The sequence below is a fragment of the Sparus aurata genome, chromosome 8, assembly GCF_900880675.1.
Source record: "Sparus aurata chromosome 8, fSpaAur1.1, whole genome shotgun sequence".
NCBI classification, from domain to species: domain Eukaryota; kingdom Metazoa; phylum Chordata; class Actinopteri; order Spariformes; family Sparidae; genus Sparus; species Sparus aurata.
The window spans coordinates 19,694,111-19,711,187 of record NC_044194.1 but is presented as its reverse complement, the minus strand read 5'-3'; the positions used below and the strand labels follow the sequence as shown (position 1 = coordinate 19,711,187).

Below are 17,077 nucleotides of genomic sequence, written 5' to 3'. Positions count from 1 at the left end.
TTTGTTGTCCTAAGGAGACAGTATGTTTTCAAAGTTTTAAGATAAAGGCTATAATCAGATCTTGAAGTCTGGGAGCAGCACAGGAGAATGTCCCCTGCGGAACGAAACCTTGAGGGAAACCAGATGCACAAAGGAATCAGTCATCCAGTGTCAAGTGAGCTCGATAGAAAACAGCACCTGCGGCCCGGCCAAGCCAACTCTGTTGACTTTCTGCATACAGAAGAGGAATCTCTGCTCCCACTACCCTGTCTTCTTGTTTCTCGGCCTTGTTGTCCTATCTGAATCAAATAAGCTGCCTACATAATATTTTCAGCGTCCTTCTCCGCACGGAGACAATTGAAACTTTGTCTCGACAAAAGCCACTAAGCTGCAGCGATGACAGGACCTGCCTCAGAGAGCAGGAAGTGCCAAATGGATCCCATATGACTGACAACCCTCTGGAGTAACAACCCCCATCATCATTACTGATCGGGGAAAGTCAGCGAGACAATCAGTCTGCTCGCTGGGACAATAAACAGTGGGTGGTTGTTGGAGACGCGGCTTTGTTTTCTTTGTTTGTTATACTGGCCACATTATTTAATTCATTTTCAGTTTAGATTGATGTAAAATCTTAGGTTCTGTGTGCCTACTGTTTTGTTTGATAATTAGCAGCATAAACTTTGGAAAAATGATCACTTTGTCCTGAAAACATTGTGTACTCTGCTGAAAATAAAGATGCCTGTGTGGACTTTATGGAAGACCTAATTGAGACCTGATGGGAGAGCTGAACCTGATTAAAGCAAAGGTGTATTAGAGCAGAGTGACTCAGATTTCCTTTATTTCCTTGGATCCATATGTTACTCAGTGTGCACAGGACTTTATTGTTCAGACCTGGAGTAAATCACAGTTAACGCCATAGTTAGCAGAATGCCATGACTCAGATGGTCATGCGGCACATCTGGGCCACATGGCACATAGAGTTACTTAACATTCTTGTGGTTGGTGTTCCTTCAGATCTTCTGCATGAGCCACTTTCAGTTTTTTCTCACTGTGCACCCCCCTCATGATTCTGTACGCTTACATAACCTCAGTGAATCACCACTACAAATGACTTTATCACAAAATTTCTACACACGCCAGTAAGTCCAGTGTTCATTCCCAGAGGCGAGGGGAGACTTTCTCAGTCGAGCTTGAAAGTTAAAGGGGAAAAAAACGCAATAAACCACATCCGACAATCATTTTGGAACAATTACAGTCTGGTTTAAATGATGCGCAGATTTAGGCTTGGACATCATTCCTTCAGTATGGTTCTCATTTAGCTGACTTTTTTTTCACTCTCTGAATATAGTACATTAAATGAAAACAGAAAGAAAGTACACACAGTACACACATAAAAAAAAAGTCTCAGAGAAGCAGTTAAAAAGAAGAGTTGGTTTTCTTCTTGACATTTCCATAGTGGCAGACGATGATATCTGTGTTCATTTTAGCCTCCCCGCTACCAACTTAATCATGGCTGTGCACTAGACCCATTCGAGGTTACTCACTGGGATCTTTGAGAGACAGTATGAGTGAGTCTGGCAGTTGCAAAGCGCGGGAGTTTTGTGCGCACTCACACATTATTATAGGAATATACCAGGCCAGTTTATTTTGGCTTCAGGCGGTCCAAAGGCATCGTCAGTTTTTCCACAATGGTTCAGCAAAATAGAGAGGAGTAGGGGCAGACCAGGGCTGGATGTAGGAGCTATAAGATGTGTTTCTAACTAGCCCAACTAAATTATGTGGTCTTTTCAGAATGCATGAGGTTTTTCCACCGGTAACTACTCATGCATTTTTGATATTTTCCTGAAGCTGGGGCCCCTGAACCACATGGAAGGAGACCAGACAACTGAGCTGCAGCAGCTCCCAGATTCCCCATCCCCTCTCTATCTGGTACAACACAACAAATCCAAAACAGCTCTGAGTAGTAGCTGGGGAAAGTTTTATGGTGACGCTTTGCTGTGGTAATCCTCTTGAAAAAAACATCATGATCTAGTCTTATGCTCCCTGGAGTTATTAAGAGCGGATGAATTATGGATTATTGGGTTTTTGGGTCTGTTGGGAAGGTTTTGCTCCCTGACTGATAAAAGTATAATAATCTTTGTGTGCTTTGTATGGACAATCATATTTACTTAATACTTTATGTGTTAGGTATTGGTCCAATGTTTTGGTGGATTTGGCAAAACATGTACACATATGCTAACCATCTGGTAAAGAAAGAGTTTTATTTTACAGGGCATCTTTCTTTTCAGTAAGCAGGGGCAACACAAAGATAGAAATTTGAGAGGAAACATCAAGGGGAAGCCACATGGCAAAAAACAATTTTATTATATAAAAATCAGGGTCATAATTTCATTTTGGGCTACCACTAGAACAGATTCACATGCTCCCTAAAAATCCCAGTCTCCTTTAATTGGTCAGCTCAACCATGCCTGACCTAGCACCGCTTACAACAACAGAGCAGTTTTGCTAAATCAATTCTCACGTGCAAAACCAGTGGCGAGGCATAAATTATGCAAATGGTATGACACAAAGTCACGGAATTAAAGGTGGGACTACTGATGAGCCGTTTCTGTGGGAGAGGGGAGCATGAAGAACAAACTACATAAAACACTGAGGGAAAGGACAACAAAAACCACCAAAAGTATAAAAGGTCTCCTTTAAGATGCTCAAATTTCTCCTGGCACTCAGAATAGAGCTATAGAAACTGGTACATGCATGCACCAAGAATAATTAGTACAGGCACTATACGACATGACCCCACACAAATTGCAACAGAAACTCTTTCAATTGTTCTAGTCTCATGAATATGTCATTTATAACATATCAAAAGTCCTAAGGAATCCAAGTGGTGGAAAGTATTGAAAAATACTGAAATTGGGGATGCCACATTTTCCCATAACCGCCCATGTTAAAAAATAGATTTATGCATGTCTTCTTGACTGATGTCCACACAAAGGGTTCAATACTGTCCACTATCAACCAGAAACTGTGTTTTAGCGTTCATAAGTGGGTATCTCTTTGGAACCTTTGATTCTTATTAACTGTAACTGTCAGGTAAATTTACTATGGCTCACACAAGTCTTATCTCTTTTACCTCAGAACATTTTTGATGTCATCAAATTGATATATTTCAACAACATATTTGCACATTCATGATTGTTGTGTGAAAGAGAATGTTACTATTATCATGTAACATCAAATTAGCCTCCATTATAGTTAGCTAACAGTAGCTAGCTAACATTACTGTAGCTAGCTAACTTTATATGGTTGTGTTGTTGACAATCGTTTAGCTTGATGTGCGTAACATGATGAGACAGACTCTTAATTATAGGCCAGTCAATCTAGCCCAAAAAAACAAAAAAAATGCAAAAGAAATGTCTCAGTTTTTATTGGTCCTAATACCCTCCTGAATCATATACTAAAAGTCTACTGCCGTAGATGGAGTTGAACATATTTTTTTTTAGATTAAAGGCCAAAGTTGTGCCCAACACTCAAAGTAAATTGAGTAGAATAGGGGAAAATGTTCAATTAATAGCTATCACTATGAAACTTCTCCAGTTGATTTGTGACATCATACCAAAGAAAAAATGTATTGCAAGCTTTTGAGATTTTATGTTTATATTATGCAAATTAGGCCTTAATTTGCCATAATTTGCATATCTCTCTATAAAAGCACGGAATCTCTGTGTGTGTGTGTGTGTGTGTGTGTGTGTGTGTTTCTGTTAGTCAAATATCTCTGCGGATCAGGATCACACTGACCTGAGACTTTCAACATGGCTGCTGCGTGGTTCAGTGGTGTGCATCTAAGCATTTGCTTGGACTGCAATGATACCGTGACTAAATTATTTCATAAATGCTTTACAAATTCTGCCGGCATTGTCCACCGGAGCCACCACAGTCACGTGCACCAGAGCCAATCACTGCACACCGTGGCCACGTGCGCACCAGAGCCAATCACTGCAGAGCTCAAGCCCACGACATACCTGAAGAAACAAGCGGATTGATACCTGCAGCGGCTTGAGCTGGACCGGGATTTTGCCAGCGGTTCGGTCTCGTTCTCTTCTGTGCATCTAAACTGACTGTTGTGGATTAATGAGATTAAACGAGTCCGGACCAAGTCTGTTTGGGTCTGAGGAGATCCGGAGACGCGCGGACAACACAGTGGAATCGGAATCTGTGGATGTTCGTGTAGCTAGCCGCTAGCCGCTAGCTAGCTGCTAGCCGCTAGCTACACGGCCCACACCCCGAGGCGATGGACCGGACACATCGGCACGTCCACAACCGGACCTAGGGTAAATAATGTCCGCCACGCTTTTTCGCGAACATTGCCGTCACGTTTGCTTTGTGTCTGGTGCAGGAAGAAACGGTAAAAACGGGCTTTTGTCACGAAAGTGTCCAAGCAGCAAGTTTGGTTGTTGAGGAACAGGAAGTTGTGGGAGGGACCTAGGCGGATGATTGACAGGCAACGACGGCCGGACAGCAATATTGAGAGTTGAGAGATTTGTGACATTTAGCGTGTTTGGAGTGTATAGTTAGTTTGTTATGTAGTGTTTGGTGTAGTGTGTTTAGTGTGTAGTGGAGTCGGTTTTTTGTTTAATGAGTCAGAACAATGAGAAGATGCTGAATGTGGAGCAGGCAGTGCAGCTCTTTATTCAGCTGGAAGGAGCTCAGGCAGACCTGAGCATAGCCTGCATTTAAATGTAAATAGTTAGATATAACTCCGTAAATGTTTAAAATGTATGCACAAATTTAGCAAACAATTTATATTTGCATTACAAGTAAAAATAGTTTGTTAAACATATTTGTGGTTTTCACAGTAAAAAAATCAAACTTTTTCTACTCTGATTTTTTTTGTGGTTTTAGGTCCATTGTGTTAATACAGTATGTCAAAATAAAAAAATAACTGTACATTCACACATGTGAGGTTGTGCTGAAAATAATGACACCAAGTAAATAGTTTTTAAGGTGAAATATAATGGCAAAATCAAAAATAGTCAAAAACAGCCAATTATACCCTGGAATATCGGATTTCACAACAAACCTAAATATCCCTGACGTCCCACCTTCAAACACAGCCTCATTTGGCCATCCATGAAAAAGCTTCTTAACCTCCCACTTTTCTATAAGAATACACTTTTCTTACGGGCACTGCACTAGTATTACAAAACACAAAATTTAAAAATCAGATGAAGCCAGATTAAAAATTATTGTTTCATTATGTTGACTCAATACAAAAAGACAAAACTGAAGAAGGGACTGTGTCTGTTTCTCTATCACCCCATACATTAGAAAATACTATTTAGAGTCATCAAAAAATCTATTTTCACCATGTTTTTAGTATAGAATGCAGAAAATATCAGGCTATTGAAAATATATCAACAGAACTCCTCCCTAATCAAACACAAAATATAGATAGGAAGAAATCTGTAAAGAATAGTTTATGTAGGTGTTACTGAAGTGGAGATTTCTCCTCCACAGTGTAGCAAGTTTCCCATCCATTCTTGAACTTGATGGTAAACTCTGAATATAACATAGCAGATGAAGATGTTGGTGGCAAATTGCGAGGGTGGATAGCCATTTTGCTGTCAGTCACCTTACTATAAAAACGTTTCAGTCTGAGGTCATTGAGAGAATCTGCTTCTTAGCCTTTGTAGATGTGTATCAATGCTTTCCCCCCTGCAGCAGCAATTTCCTCTTTAGTAGCAGATTGTTTCTGAAAAATGCTGGCCTGTAGTCTGAATGTGTCACTTTCTTGAACCAGATGCAGAGATACCCCTTTCCCAACTCCAAACACTCTGGATGTTGTATCACAACCAAGTATAGCATGTGCGAATAAAATGTTGCTGCTCACATCATCACTCAATACATCTCTTGCATGCCCTAAGTTCAAAAACCTACAACTCAATGACCTCAGACTGAAAAGTTTTTATAGTAAGGTGGCTGACAGCAAAACGGCTATCCACCCTCGCAACTTGCCACCAACATCTAAATCTGCTATGTTTCATTGCTTCAGAGTAGGGGTGTCACGATATCGATCGAAATTAATTCACAATCTCAAACTTCGAATTAAAAAATGGAATCGTTGATGCTGCCACGCCCCATGTCATATCCGGTCGGCTTACCAAGTGGAAAAAACACACACGAAGTGCTGCGAGTCAACCTCCTCTAACTTAGCTACTAGCTAAGCCAGTAGCTATTAGCTACAGCCAGTCAAACGACAGCATGATGTTACACCAGGGTCCAGTTCTGTTCGGCTCACGGACCATGGTCGGGAAGCACAGGGAGATGATTTTCATTATTTCACTGAAGTTGTTAATAAATGTTTTAAATTTGACAATGTAATGTAGTACATTGCAAACAAAGGTCAGATATCATATTGCATAAAAGTCTAAAATAAAAATGGCATAGCAACCTGTGCATTAAAAAAAATAAATGTAAAAATCGAGAATCGAATCGAACCGTGACCTTTGAATCGAAAATGTAATTGAATCGAGGATTTGGAGAATTGTGACACCTCTATTCCGGGTGTACCATCAAGTTCAAGAATGGATGTGAAACTTGCTACCACCAGAGGAATGGGGCTGAACGATCCAAGACTCATGCCTCATTCCTGTCCATACTGACCAGGACCCTGCACCTCAATCTTTGTTCGAGCTTGTGCGCTGCAAGTGCAAGTCTGGTTGCTACACAATGCGCTGCAATTGCCGTCGTCAAGGCCTCAACTAAACCCTAGCTTGCAGAGTATGTGCAAATATGTCGGCAAACTTGGATGAGAATGAGAACATGGATTGAACTTTTTTTGTTGTTGCCACAGAGTCAAATCTATAAGTGTTATGGCCTATCTCCTATTTAGTATATTGAAGTGCCTACTGGGCTTTCCCTTCTACATCTGTCTTTTGAGTTGTTGTTTTGGGTACGTATTGTCTATTTATAGATTTCAATATCAATGACTTGTCTGTTAATAGTGGTTTCCTCTGAAAAATGTATTCCCTTTTACTATAATCTTTAAAGGGTGTTTTGTCAAAATTAGGTTTTCGTACACTGTGGAGGAGACATCTCAACTTAATTTTTCTTCCTATCTATATTTTGTGTTTGATTAGGGAGGAGTTCTGTTGATATATCTTCAATATATGACATTTTCAACATTTTATACCAAAAACATGGCAAAAATAGATTTTTTGATGACTTTAAATAGTATTTTCTAATGTATGGGATGATAGAGAAACATAGACACAGTCCCTTCTTCAATTTTGTCTTTTTGTATTAAGTCAACATAATGAAACAATAATTATTAATCTGGCATCATCTGATTTTCAAATTTTGTGTTTTGTAATATATGCAAATTATGATACATTTTATGAAGAAAGGCCTAATTTGCATATAAACATAAAATCTCAAAAGCTTGCAATAAATGTTTTCTTTGGTATGATGTCACTAATCAACTGGAGAAGTTTCATAGTGATAGCTATTGATTGAAAATTTTCCCGTATTCTACTCAATTTACTTTGAGTGTGGGCACAACTTTGGCCTTTAATCTCGGAAAAAATATGTTCCACTCCATCTACGGCGGTAGACTTTTAGTATATGATTCAGGAGGGTATTAGGACCAATAAAAACTGAGACATTTCTTTTGCAAATTTTTATTTTTTTTTGGGCTAGATTGACTGGCCTATAATATGGCCACTATAAAGGATCGGAGTGTGCAAATTCATCTCGGGCTGCATGTGATGATGATGGAGATGAGCCAGACAACTTAGACTTATGATGACCAGCGATGTTAAAGTTCAAGTTCAAGTTAACATGTTTAAAGTGAAACATGTTAACTTGAAGTTGATGTTCATCAGTGCCAACATTTATGTTGTGCCAATTTGGCAGTATTTTGAAAGTAATATAAAACTGCTATTTTAAGTGATATTCAAATAATTTTCTTTTAAATGTATGTTAATCAATCAATAAATTAATAAAACATTTATATGGATTAGTGCAAAATGATGTTGCCTTGCATACAAGTATATAGTTCATAGTGATGTTACTTTAAAATATTATTTTCGGAAGCAAAAAAGTGGTACATGGGTATGGTTAAGAAACACCTTTGAAAAATATTTTCCACCACTTGGATTTATTAGGATTTTTTTATATGTTATAGAGGAGACATTTATGAGTAATAAACATTTATCAGATATTCTGTTGCAATTTGTGTGAGGTTTGCACCTTTTTTATCATAAAATGCCTGTACTAAATCTATATCAGGGGTTCTCAACCTTTTGCAAGCTGGGCCCCCCCAAAGCTGGTTCATTGCAGTTGGGGCCCCCCTCCTCCTCTACCCCCGCCCCCCCTCCACACACACACACACACACACACACATACACGCGCGCGCGCGCGCGCCGTCAGGTGCCCATGAAGGAAGAAGAAGAAAAGTCAAAACAAAAACAGCTGTCCAGAATTGCCACAGGCCCTGTTTTTGTGAATTAAATATCTGGGGGCGGGTCGGTAAGGAGACGCTGAGTGGCCTTGATGCCTGTCAGTCATGATGAGTCGCGTCTCGTCAACTCTCTGCTGTGTCTGCAGCTGAGCACTGTGCTGCATGTCTCTCTCCCCGGCCAGGAGAGTTATTATACCGTAAAATACCAAATAATAGTCGGGGCATTTATTTGTTTCAATCACTGAACAGACCATGCATTTGTTTGGGACAGGCATTTAATTCCTTCCTCTCACAAATCCGGAATGAAAATGTCACAAACTTCTCCAGCTTCTCTGTGAATTCTCCGGCATCCCTCTGCAAGTGAAGTTGTTGCAGCGGAGGAAACGATTCAGCCAACCCGCACTCGCTGCAAACTCCTCATCTCTGCTGTCACTCACGGTGGCGGACATTTATTTTGCCCTGATCATTTTGCGGGACACTCTCTCGTGGCGTGCCCGTTTGCTGATAACTAATTCCCGCATGTTTATCTCAGGCTCCTCGCTAGCCTTCTTCCTCCCTCCAGCAGGCAGCCTGGCCCTGCTGCAGTACTCTTCGGACAGACGCTGAAGCTCAGTTTGATTTTTTCGCCCATCTCTCACTCTCTTGGGGCCGACAGAGAAACGTCTAGCGGCACTCCCGAGTTTTCCTCTGCATACTTTACGACAGAAAGTTTTAATTTCAAGTCGTACTTTTTATTTTTTGCTGCACCGGAGCTATGGCGATCATTAATGTGATGCTGACTGACAGGAAGCAAGCACAATATGTGAAGACGGCGAAGAAGAAAAACGTGCAGTGTCAGTGGTCACGTCTTCTTTCTTGATTTAAAAAAATAAATGAATTAGACCCGGCATTTATTTGGTTATTTATCAAAATATACACCTGCACTCTGCGTTTAAAGGGACCCTGCGGTTAATTGAAACCCGGCTATTATTTGGTAATATAAGGTACATTTACATCCCGCTCTGTACGCCAGGGCTGGGACGGCGGCGGCCATGCGCAGCCTGGACGCGGAGTGCTGTGTGTCTCCTCTCTGCTCCGACTGCAGGCTGGACTGCTGCGCGAGGTACTGAGAGACTGACCGCCTGTGAGCGCTTTTGGACGGGGGAGGGACTCACGGCAGCACCCGCTGCTCGTCGAGCACAGTAACTGCAGAGTGATAACACCAGTAAAAGATAGATTTGTCGGTAGACGCTTTTGACATAAAAATCGCCAGAAGGATGATTTGTTTGTGTGTTTAATACTTGCATGTCGACATGGGGGGAATTTTCGTGATTTTTATTTTTTATTTTTTCCTCCCATCCTGTAACCTACTCGCGCCCCCCCTTGAGAGTGTCCGCGCCCCCCCAGGGGGGCGGGCCCCACCGGTTAAGAACCACTGATCTATATCAACTGAACGCATATAGAGGAGAAGGGCTGGATCATTAGGCAAAGGCAAACAGTCAATTACCTCAATCATTACCCAGCGGCTAATCAAGTCAATAACAGTATAGCACAGCATGGGGTAACATAGTGGCGAGGAATGAGACTTTATTTGATTGTTGATTAAAAACTCATTTAGATAGGTGAGAAGATGGCTCAAACAAAAGTTAAAACCAATAGCGATATATAAGGAAAAAGGCAGCATTGTTTGAATGAGGAGGAGAGGGGATGTGATTGTTTAGAGATCTTTAGTGAGACTTTCATAACAGCATTTTTAGTTTCAACTCCATTTTTCTTTCATCATATCACTACATACCTCTTCCAATGTAAAGTAAGTAAGTTCTTCTCCATCCAGGTAGCGGAGGTCCCCGTGCTGTGGCGACTCTTCCACAACAAAGTCGATGTTTGCTGAGCTGTAGAAGGGATGTGAGATGTTAACAATCTGTGCATTAATTGCCCTGCTGAGGCCTTCCTTCACTGTAAAGTTGAAGGTCTGGATGGGGATGATCCTTGGCACAATGTTCACAGAAAGGCGCAGGTCCTCCACGGTTGTAAAACCATTACTGACATCCACTGTGAAGGCGTCATTACCCTGAAAGAAATGGAGAAAGTTATTGAGAAAGATAAACCATAGACACATCAGAGGCTGAGGCTGTCTTTTGTCTAATTTTACTCTCACTGTGAATATGACAGGGAACATTGATTCACTACAACAGAACACAGTCACAAATGACAATCAACCTGGACGGATGCGGAAACGTAGAGAATGAGCCCCTGATCAATGTCCTCTTGAGTGAAGGTGTGAATGTAGTCGAGGACAGGGGAGGCTGTGCTGTCGGAGCTGTTTGTCATCTTGACCACATGACCGAGACGAGGGGGCTCTTTAATGGTGAACACCATCTCTGTAGGCACAATATCAGCCTGATCCACCTAAAACAAAAAGGAACGCAGTTGATATATCATGATTTTTTATATATAATGATAAACTTGCAGTAGTATTAAGTTGGACTAATTAACAGCATATGGTACAATGCAGAGATTGAAAATGTGAGGGGGAAAAGCTGCAGACTTCAGAATAACCCTTTTCATAAAAATGTGCAGTTAAGGTCAATATCATGAGCATTAATTAACAGACAATATGGTTCTTATATGTTCTGACAAGATGTTTGTTAGCATTAATAAGACTATATTAGTGTTAATAATAACATGATATTTGACATTTATAAAGCTTGTAAAGGCAACCTTAGTTAACGGTTAATAAGTGTATAGTTAATTGGTTATAAAGGCATAACAATGTCTTGGTTAATCTTCTTAATCTATCTAAAGCAAGAAATATACTTTGTAAAGGTTCACCAATGACGTAATAGGTAAATTAGTTAAACTCAATAAATGTATGTGTAATACTATTCTAAACAATTATAAGAAACTCATGTCTTTTATCAACTGTTCAAAAGTTTCTTATAAGTGCTTATAAATTCTGATAATTTAACAGTTAACATCTCTCATCTCTCATAATATAATGTTATTATTAACACGCATATAGTCTGATAATGTCAGTACTTATAAGCCCCTTATTACCTATTAACGGATGCTTATGATGAGGGTCTATTTATTTAGTGAAATTACTTGATGAGCTTTCTGACTAATCAAAAGTACCTCTGAATCCAGCACAAATATAAAATTGCCTAATTTTTGCAGACTGGCGAGGATTGAAATTGTCCTCCACTGCAATACAACAGGAAAATAGTGGAACTACTTACATCTGACAAAAATAGCAGACTGTTGTGCAACTGTTCCAGTGACATTGGGTAAAAAAAAAGAAAAAAAAGAAAAACATCTAATAAGCCTTGGAAAAAGAATTGCCAATTTCCATTTAAAACTGGAAGTAGTGTTTCTAGAGTACACTACATTCATTTGTTGTATGCTAACCAACAGGCCACAATTCAATTTCATATAAGTGCAGTTCAAACCTAATAGCAAGAGTATGACATATTATCTACTTGGTACCCTGACTGTATGGTGAAAACTAAATAAAAAGACATTTGTTTTATCTGGCAACATTAAAGTCATGTAGGACATTTACACGCAAGCAGATTTATGGTCATCCCACTTTGAGAAAATGTAATAAACTCTGGAGCCTGGAGTGTTTAGCAGTCATGCTTGTATCTCACAGTATTTCAAAAGATCATACTAGTTTTCATTTCATTGTAGGGACACACATTGGAAAAGCTCCCAGAAGCAAAGTCAATATTTTACCTCTTGTAAAGGCCACTCTGTCAAGACTTTGTTCTATACATATTTCAGTGGTATGCGTTTAGGTGTCTAGGTTATTCTCCATCTGGTACTACTGATGTAAAATGTGTGCACTGTGGTGAAATTAAAGTTTAAAAGAAAGAGCATTTTCCTCTCAGAAATGTCCCTCATCATTTTAAAAATTAAGTTAGATATACAGAGAATGTGTTATGAATAGACCGATAATTTAAACCTCATTAATTGCATTGAAGATGGAGTGCAGGCTGGCTCATCTTATAAATTACAGTGGGCTTCAGGAAGCTCCTCAGGGGATACTTAGCGCACTGTTTTCCACACTTAATAGACTGTAATTTAGTTCATAAACTAGATTAAAAGCATCAACTTTACAGACATATTTAGCCCTGCTTTCATGTGGTTATCATGTAGATTAGAGACAGGGTTCCAAAAAAGAGCAGTATGATTGAATGAGTCATGTGAAAGATCTGTTTCAGAAAGAGAAAACAAACAAACAAAAAAGACAATGTTGTGCCACACGATCAGTGCCACACTGTGTAAATATTATATTCTGTCTTTTTTAATGAAAACAAATGCAAGCTTCATAGATCAAATGTCAGCATAAATATGAACTGTACCGTGGAATCACATAAAGAAACATTAAAATCTACCAGTTAATAAAAACATAATGTGATCAGTTAACAGTACCTTGAGATTATCCTGGGTGATGACGGTGTGCTCTCCCTCATAGGAAATGATGACCTCATTGGTTATCACCTCGGGCTCAGAGAAGTAACCTTGCTTGAATATTTTAATCCTGAATGTTCCCTTCTCAGAGTATCCTCTTGCTTGGACGGTGAAGCCGAAAGAGTCCTTGGACCTCAGACTCTCATAATTATGTTCATACGACACAACACCTTTTTTCAGGTCCTCTTGGGTGAACACTGATGCCTCAATCCCACTCACAATTATCCTGCCGTCGCTGGGTGGCGACGTTACCTGGAACTTGATCTCGCTATCATCTCTGATGTCCAGGTTAGAGTCAGCACTCAACAGAGTGGTGTTGAGGGTCTTGGTGCTACCATGGTCGATGACAATGATTGTGTTGTTTACTACTTGCAGGTAGGGCTCACCCGCCTGAATCTGAAGCAGTGCAGTGGTCTTGTGGAAGCCATCCGACACCTGCAGGGGGAAACGCTCCCGGTCTGCTCCGTGGTGAATGAAAAGGACGTTTTTATCTCGCAGGTCTGCTTGTGTGAACCGGAAAAGGGACTGGGAAGGATTAGATCTTGAGACAATGTTGCCAGAGAGGATTCCCTCACGAGCGTAGACAATTTGGGTGTCGTTGAAACCTGAGTCTTCATCCTTAAACTGGATGACATCAGTTGTTAGCAGACGCTGACCGTGGCGGACTACATTAAAGACTTTATCCACAACTCTAACAGGTGCATGCTCATTCTTGGATTGGATAGCAATTCTGAAAATGCCATCGACTCTTTCCTGATTGTCTGAATCTTCTGCTGCCTGATCAAAAGTTGAAAAATGGAATTCATCATTGCTTGTCTTGGAGCCATCATGCTTGTAAATAAGCCTGTCAAGCTCAAGGTCTTCATTGCTAAATACTCTTATTGCCCCCTCGAATCTAGGCTGCCCTGGTGGGGAGTCCCTTATCAGTCGGCCATACTTTGGCTGTTGTATGATCTGGTACACATAATCTGTGGAACCTGAAGACTGCATCCAAAGAAAGTTCTTGTTAAGAGTTTCTTCCCCACCCTGCAAGACAACCAGCCTCTCGTTGGTCAAAACAGGTGCATGTGCATTGCCGAGGATGTTGATGGGGAATGTGTACAGAGGGGAGTACTGATCATCAGCGAGGACTCTGAACTGGAACTGGTCTGTACTCTGCACTGCTCTTTGCACACGTACCCTGTAGCTAACAGTATTGTCCATAATGTCCTTCTGTGTGAAGATGTCACCCTCAGCCATCTCTCTGTCTGACAACTTAAGACTACCGAGAGTTGGAGGCTTGACAAGAATGTATTTGACAGTTTGTGGATCTGGGTTTTTCCCATTTACCTCGGCTTGAAGCTCTGTGAGTCTGATTGTTTGCTGCTCACCGGCCTGCATCTCCAGCGCAACCAAGTTAGAAACTTTCACTTGTGCAGGACTAATCTTGACTATGAAGGTGTTGTTCCAGAGGGAGAACTGTCCCAAGTGGACGCTAAACTCGATCCGCTCGACCACAATATCTTCTTGGTCACTAGAGTCTGTGCTGACATATCTCAGGCTGCTTTGATCCAGATCGGATTGATGGAAAGTTGTAACCTGCTTGTATGTTCCACCACTTGTCATTACCTGCAGCTCTCCAAACATCAGAGGTTGTGTGATGTTATACATAATGTCTCCATTACGGGGATGAGCGAGGACAGCCAGATTTTGAACACCAATGGATGCGTTGCTGCCTTGAGTCAAGAGAAGGCCGATGTTGGTGACAACAGTCATATGTGGCGGTGTCACAGACAACTTAAAACTAGTTGAATGACTTACTGACTGTCCATCAGACACTTCCAAGGTGATTTCAGCAGCACTACCACCTCTGTGTACAAAGTAGATATTTCCATCTTTCAGCTCCCTGCAGGTGAACTCTGAGATGCTGCGTCCTGGATGCTGACCATTTTCCAAGTAACCAACTTCTATGGAAGGCTCTGAGGTTACAGTTACTACTATTTCATCACAACGGGTGTCAGAATCCATGATTTTAATGAGGGTGGGGCTCAAACGGGTCCTTCCGTTTTCTGTGATTGTGATTTCCCCTCCACCAAGTTGTGGTATATCATTGACAGGGAGAATTTCAATTGGGACGACGTACTCGCGAGGAGTTTTTAAACATTCTGGAAGATTGCTGTTACTATTAACAACAACCTCTAACTGGATCTGATCTGCATGCCTCTCATTTCCATCATGCATATACTTGATTTTCTTATTGACAACATCGAGAAGGGTGAACTTTTGTGTACGCCTTGTGTTGGTGTTAATATCAACCAAGCCATACCAGGGATCATTTTGGAGAGAAAAGATGATCTCCGACTGACGAATTCCTGCAGCACTGAGGTCAAATGTTGGCTTTATGTGGCTGATATCAAGAAAATCTTCGCCACCTTCAGGCACTAGTACTGGGGTGATGTCAAGAAGTTTTCCTACGTTTTTGAATATCTCTGGTGTGTCATCTGTTGGGTGGCAATGCTGTTCATTGAAGTCCATATTGACATATCGGATGCGAACAGGTGGAGAGGTTGTGGTTGACTCTGTGTCATAGTAACTTGAGTAGTCGTAGTCTTCTCCTTCACATTTTACATGAACATCTTTGGTCACTAAAGCATCCTGCAGGCTTCGATCCTTCTGATTTACTTTGATTTCCCCCAAGCAACCAATGAAGGATTCGGCTGTCATTTCCTCCTCTGCACGATTTAAGGAACCGCTTTCACGAAAGACATCCTTCATTTTCCCCTGGATGCCTCCTAAATACAAATTTCCAACCAAGTCCAATTTGTGTGACTTGTCCAGAGGTAGGGAGGAGGACTGGCTATCTACATTGATAACAAAAGATTCCTGACTGACTTGAACCTTAACTCTGTGCCACTGATCATCATCCAGTTGTACTTGGGTATTGTCCAGTACCTCCGCCCCACTGCCTAGGTCCAGCATACCTCTGAGAAAACCTTTAACAACACCAACAGCAATGAAGTCTGACTCGCGGCCAGGGTGGAAAATGAGCAATGCATCTTCAATGGTGGTTTTCATCAGGAACTCTAAGACCCTTGGAGCACCACTAGCCCCACTCCAGGTTGGGAAGGACACAAAGGAATCAGGAGTGCTGAAACTAGTTGCCTCCCCATCACCAGCCTCAAACTCACTGCTGCAAGATTCCTTTGTGTCTTGGCATTGTTTAAACAACATGCCGAGAATATCAAACTGATGGGACTCGAATTTGACCTGAGTCATGCAGCCACGGAAAGGGGGAATGGCATTGCTGAGGTAGGGAGTATCCAGGTCTCCTGTTCCTCCAAGCCAGATGCCCTGGTCAATATTGAGCTCTTCTCCGTCATCATTCACAGGAACATATGTTGGGTAGAGCTCGTCAATTGTCATTGTGAGTTTGCCATCTTGGAGCGTGAGTGAGATCTTGTGGTCCAGGAGGTTGTTTAGCTGTACTCCTTGGGATGAGGTCAGAATCACCTCCCCTGTCCCCATATTCATCCGTGCCTATGGAGCAACAAAAATGTTTAATTTTATTTAATTTAAAACTCACAATACATTTTGCAAATAAATGTTCCATGAACTGTAAATAACTAGCTGCTTTAGCTTGAGTAATGAATTCAAAGGTTTCTTTTCTTTTTTTTAATTAAAATATTGCAAACAAATTTGTTTACTTTTTACATTTTCTAAGTTTGAGGACTCAGTTCTTCATTTTGCACAATAAGCAGTTGCTTTTCTTGGAGCTACTTTGTTCCAGCATTGGTACAAAGATAATATAAACCTGCTCCCTGTCGATTTATAAAAAATATAGGTAAGTAGTCATGATTTTCATTATTGTGAAAACAAACAACCTTGTCTTTCTTCAAAATGTAGCCTTTCAAAGGCACAGGGAAAATTTCTATTTCATACATTTTCTTCAAACTATGAATAAGAAGTGTATGTTTTTACTCTCGAATAATGCATGCTGACATAATCTGCTAATATATCACGTTTCTTTGGTAACTTACTGCATTTTTATGAGTTGATTGAACTCTGTAAAGCACATCCATCAAACTCATTATTTAAAGTCAAAAGACTTAAAACTAGAAGACGTTGTGTTTATAAGTTCCAAAGTTGTATAAAAAAAGAATCGAGAAATTTTAAGTTTGATCAACTTCAATAAATACAACTTGTATA

At 40.6% G+C, this 17,077-nt stretch overlaps 1 protein-coding gene across 1 annotated transcript in view; it reads right to left on the bottom strand.

Moving 5' to 3' along the window:
• Positions 1-17,077, bottom strand: part of cspg4 (chondroitin sulfate proteoglycan 4) — an 82,307-nt gene that overhangs the window by 22,002 nt on the left and 43,228 nt on the right. Inside the window, exons 3-5 of the mRNA XM_030426342.1 lie at positions 12,854-16,408; positions 10,640-10,828; positions 10,215-10,490 (exon numbers count right to left, since the gene is read on the bottom strand). Of these exons, the coding sequence (XP_030282202.1) occupies positions 10,215-10,490; positions 10,640-10,828; positions 12,854-16,408 (4,020 nt within the window). The remainder of the gene's footprint in view (positions 1-10,214; positions 10,491-10,639; positions 10,829-12,853; positions 16,409-17,077) is intronic.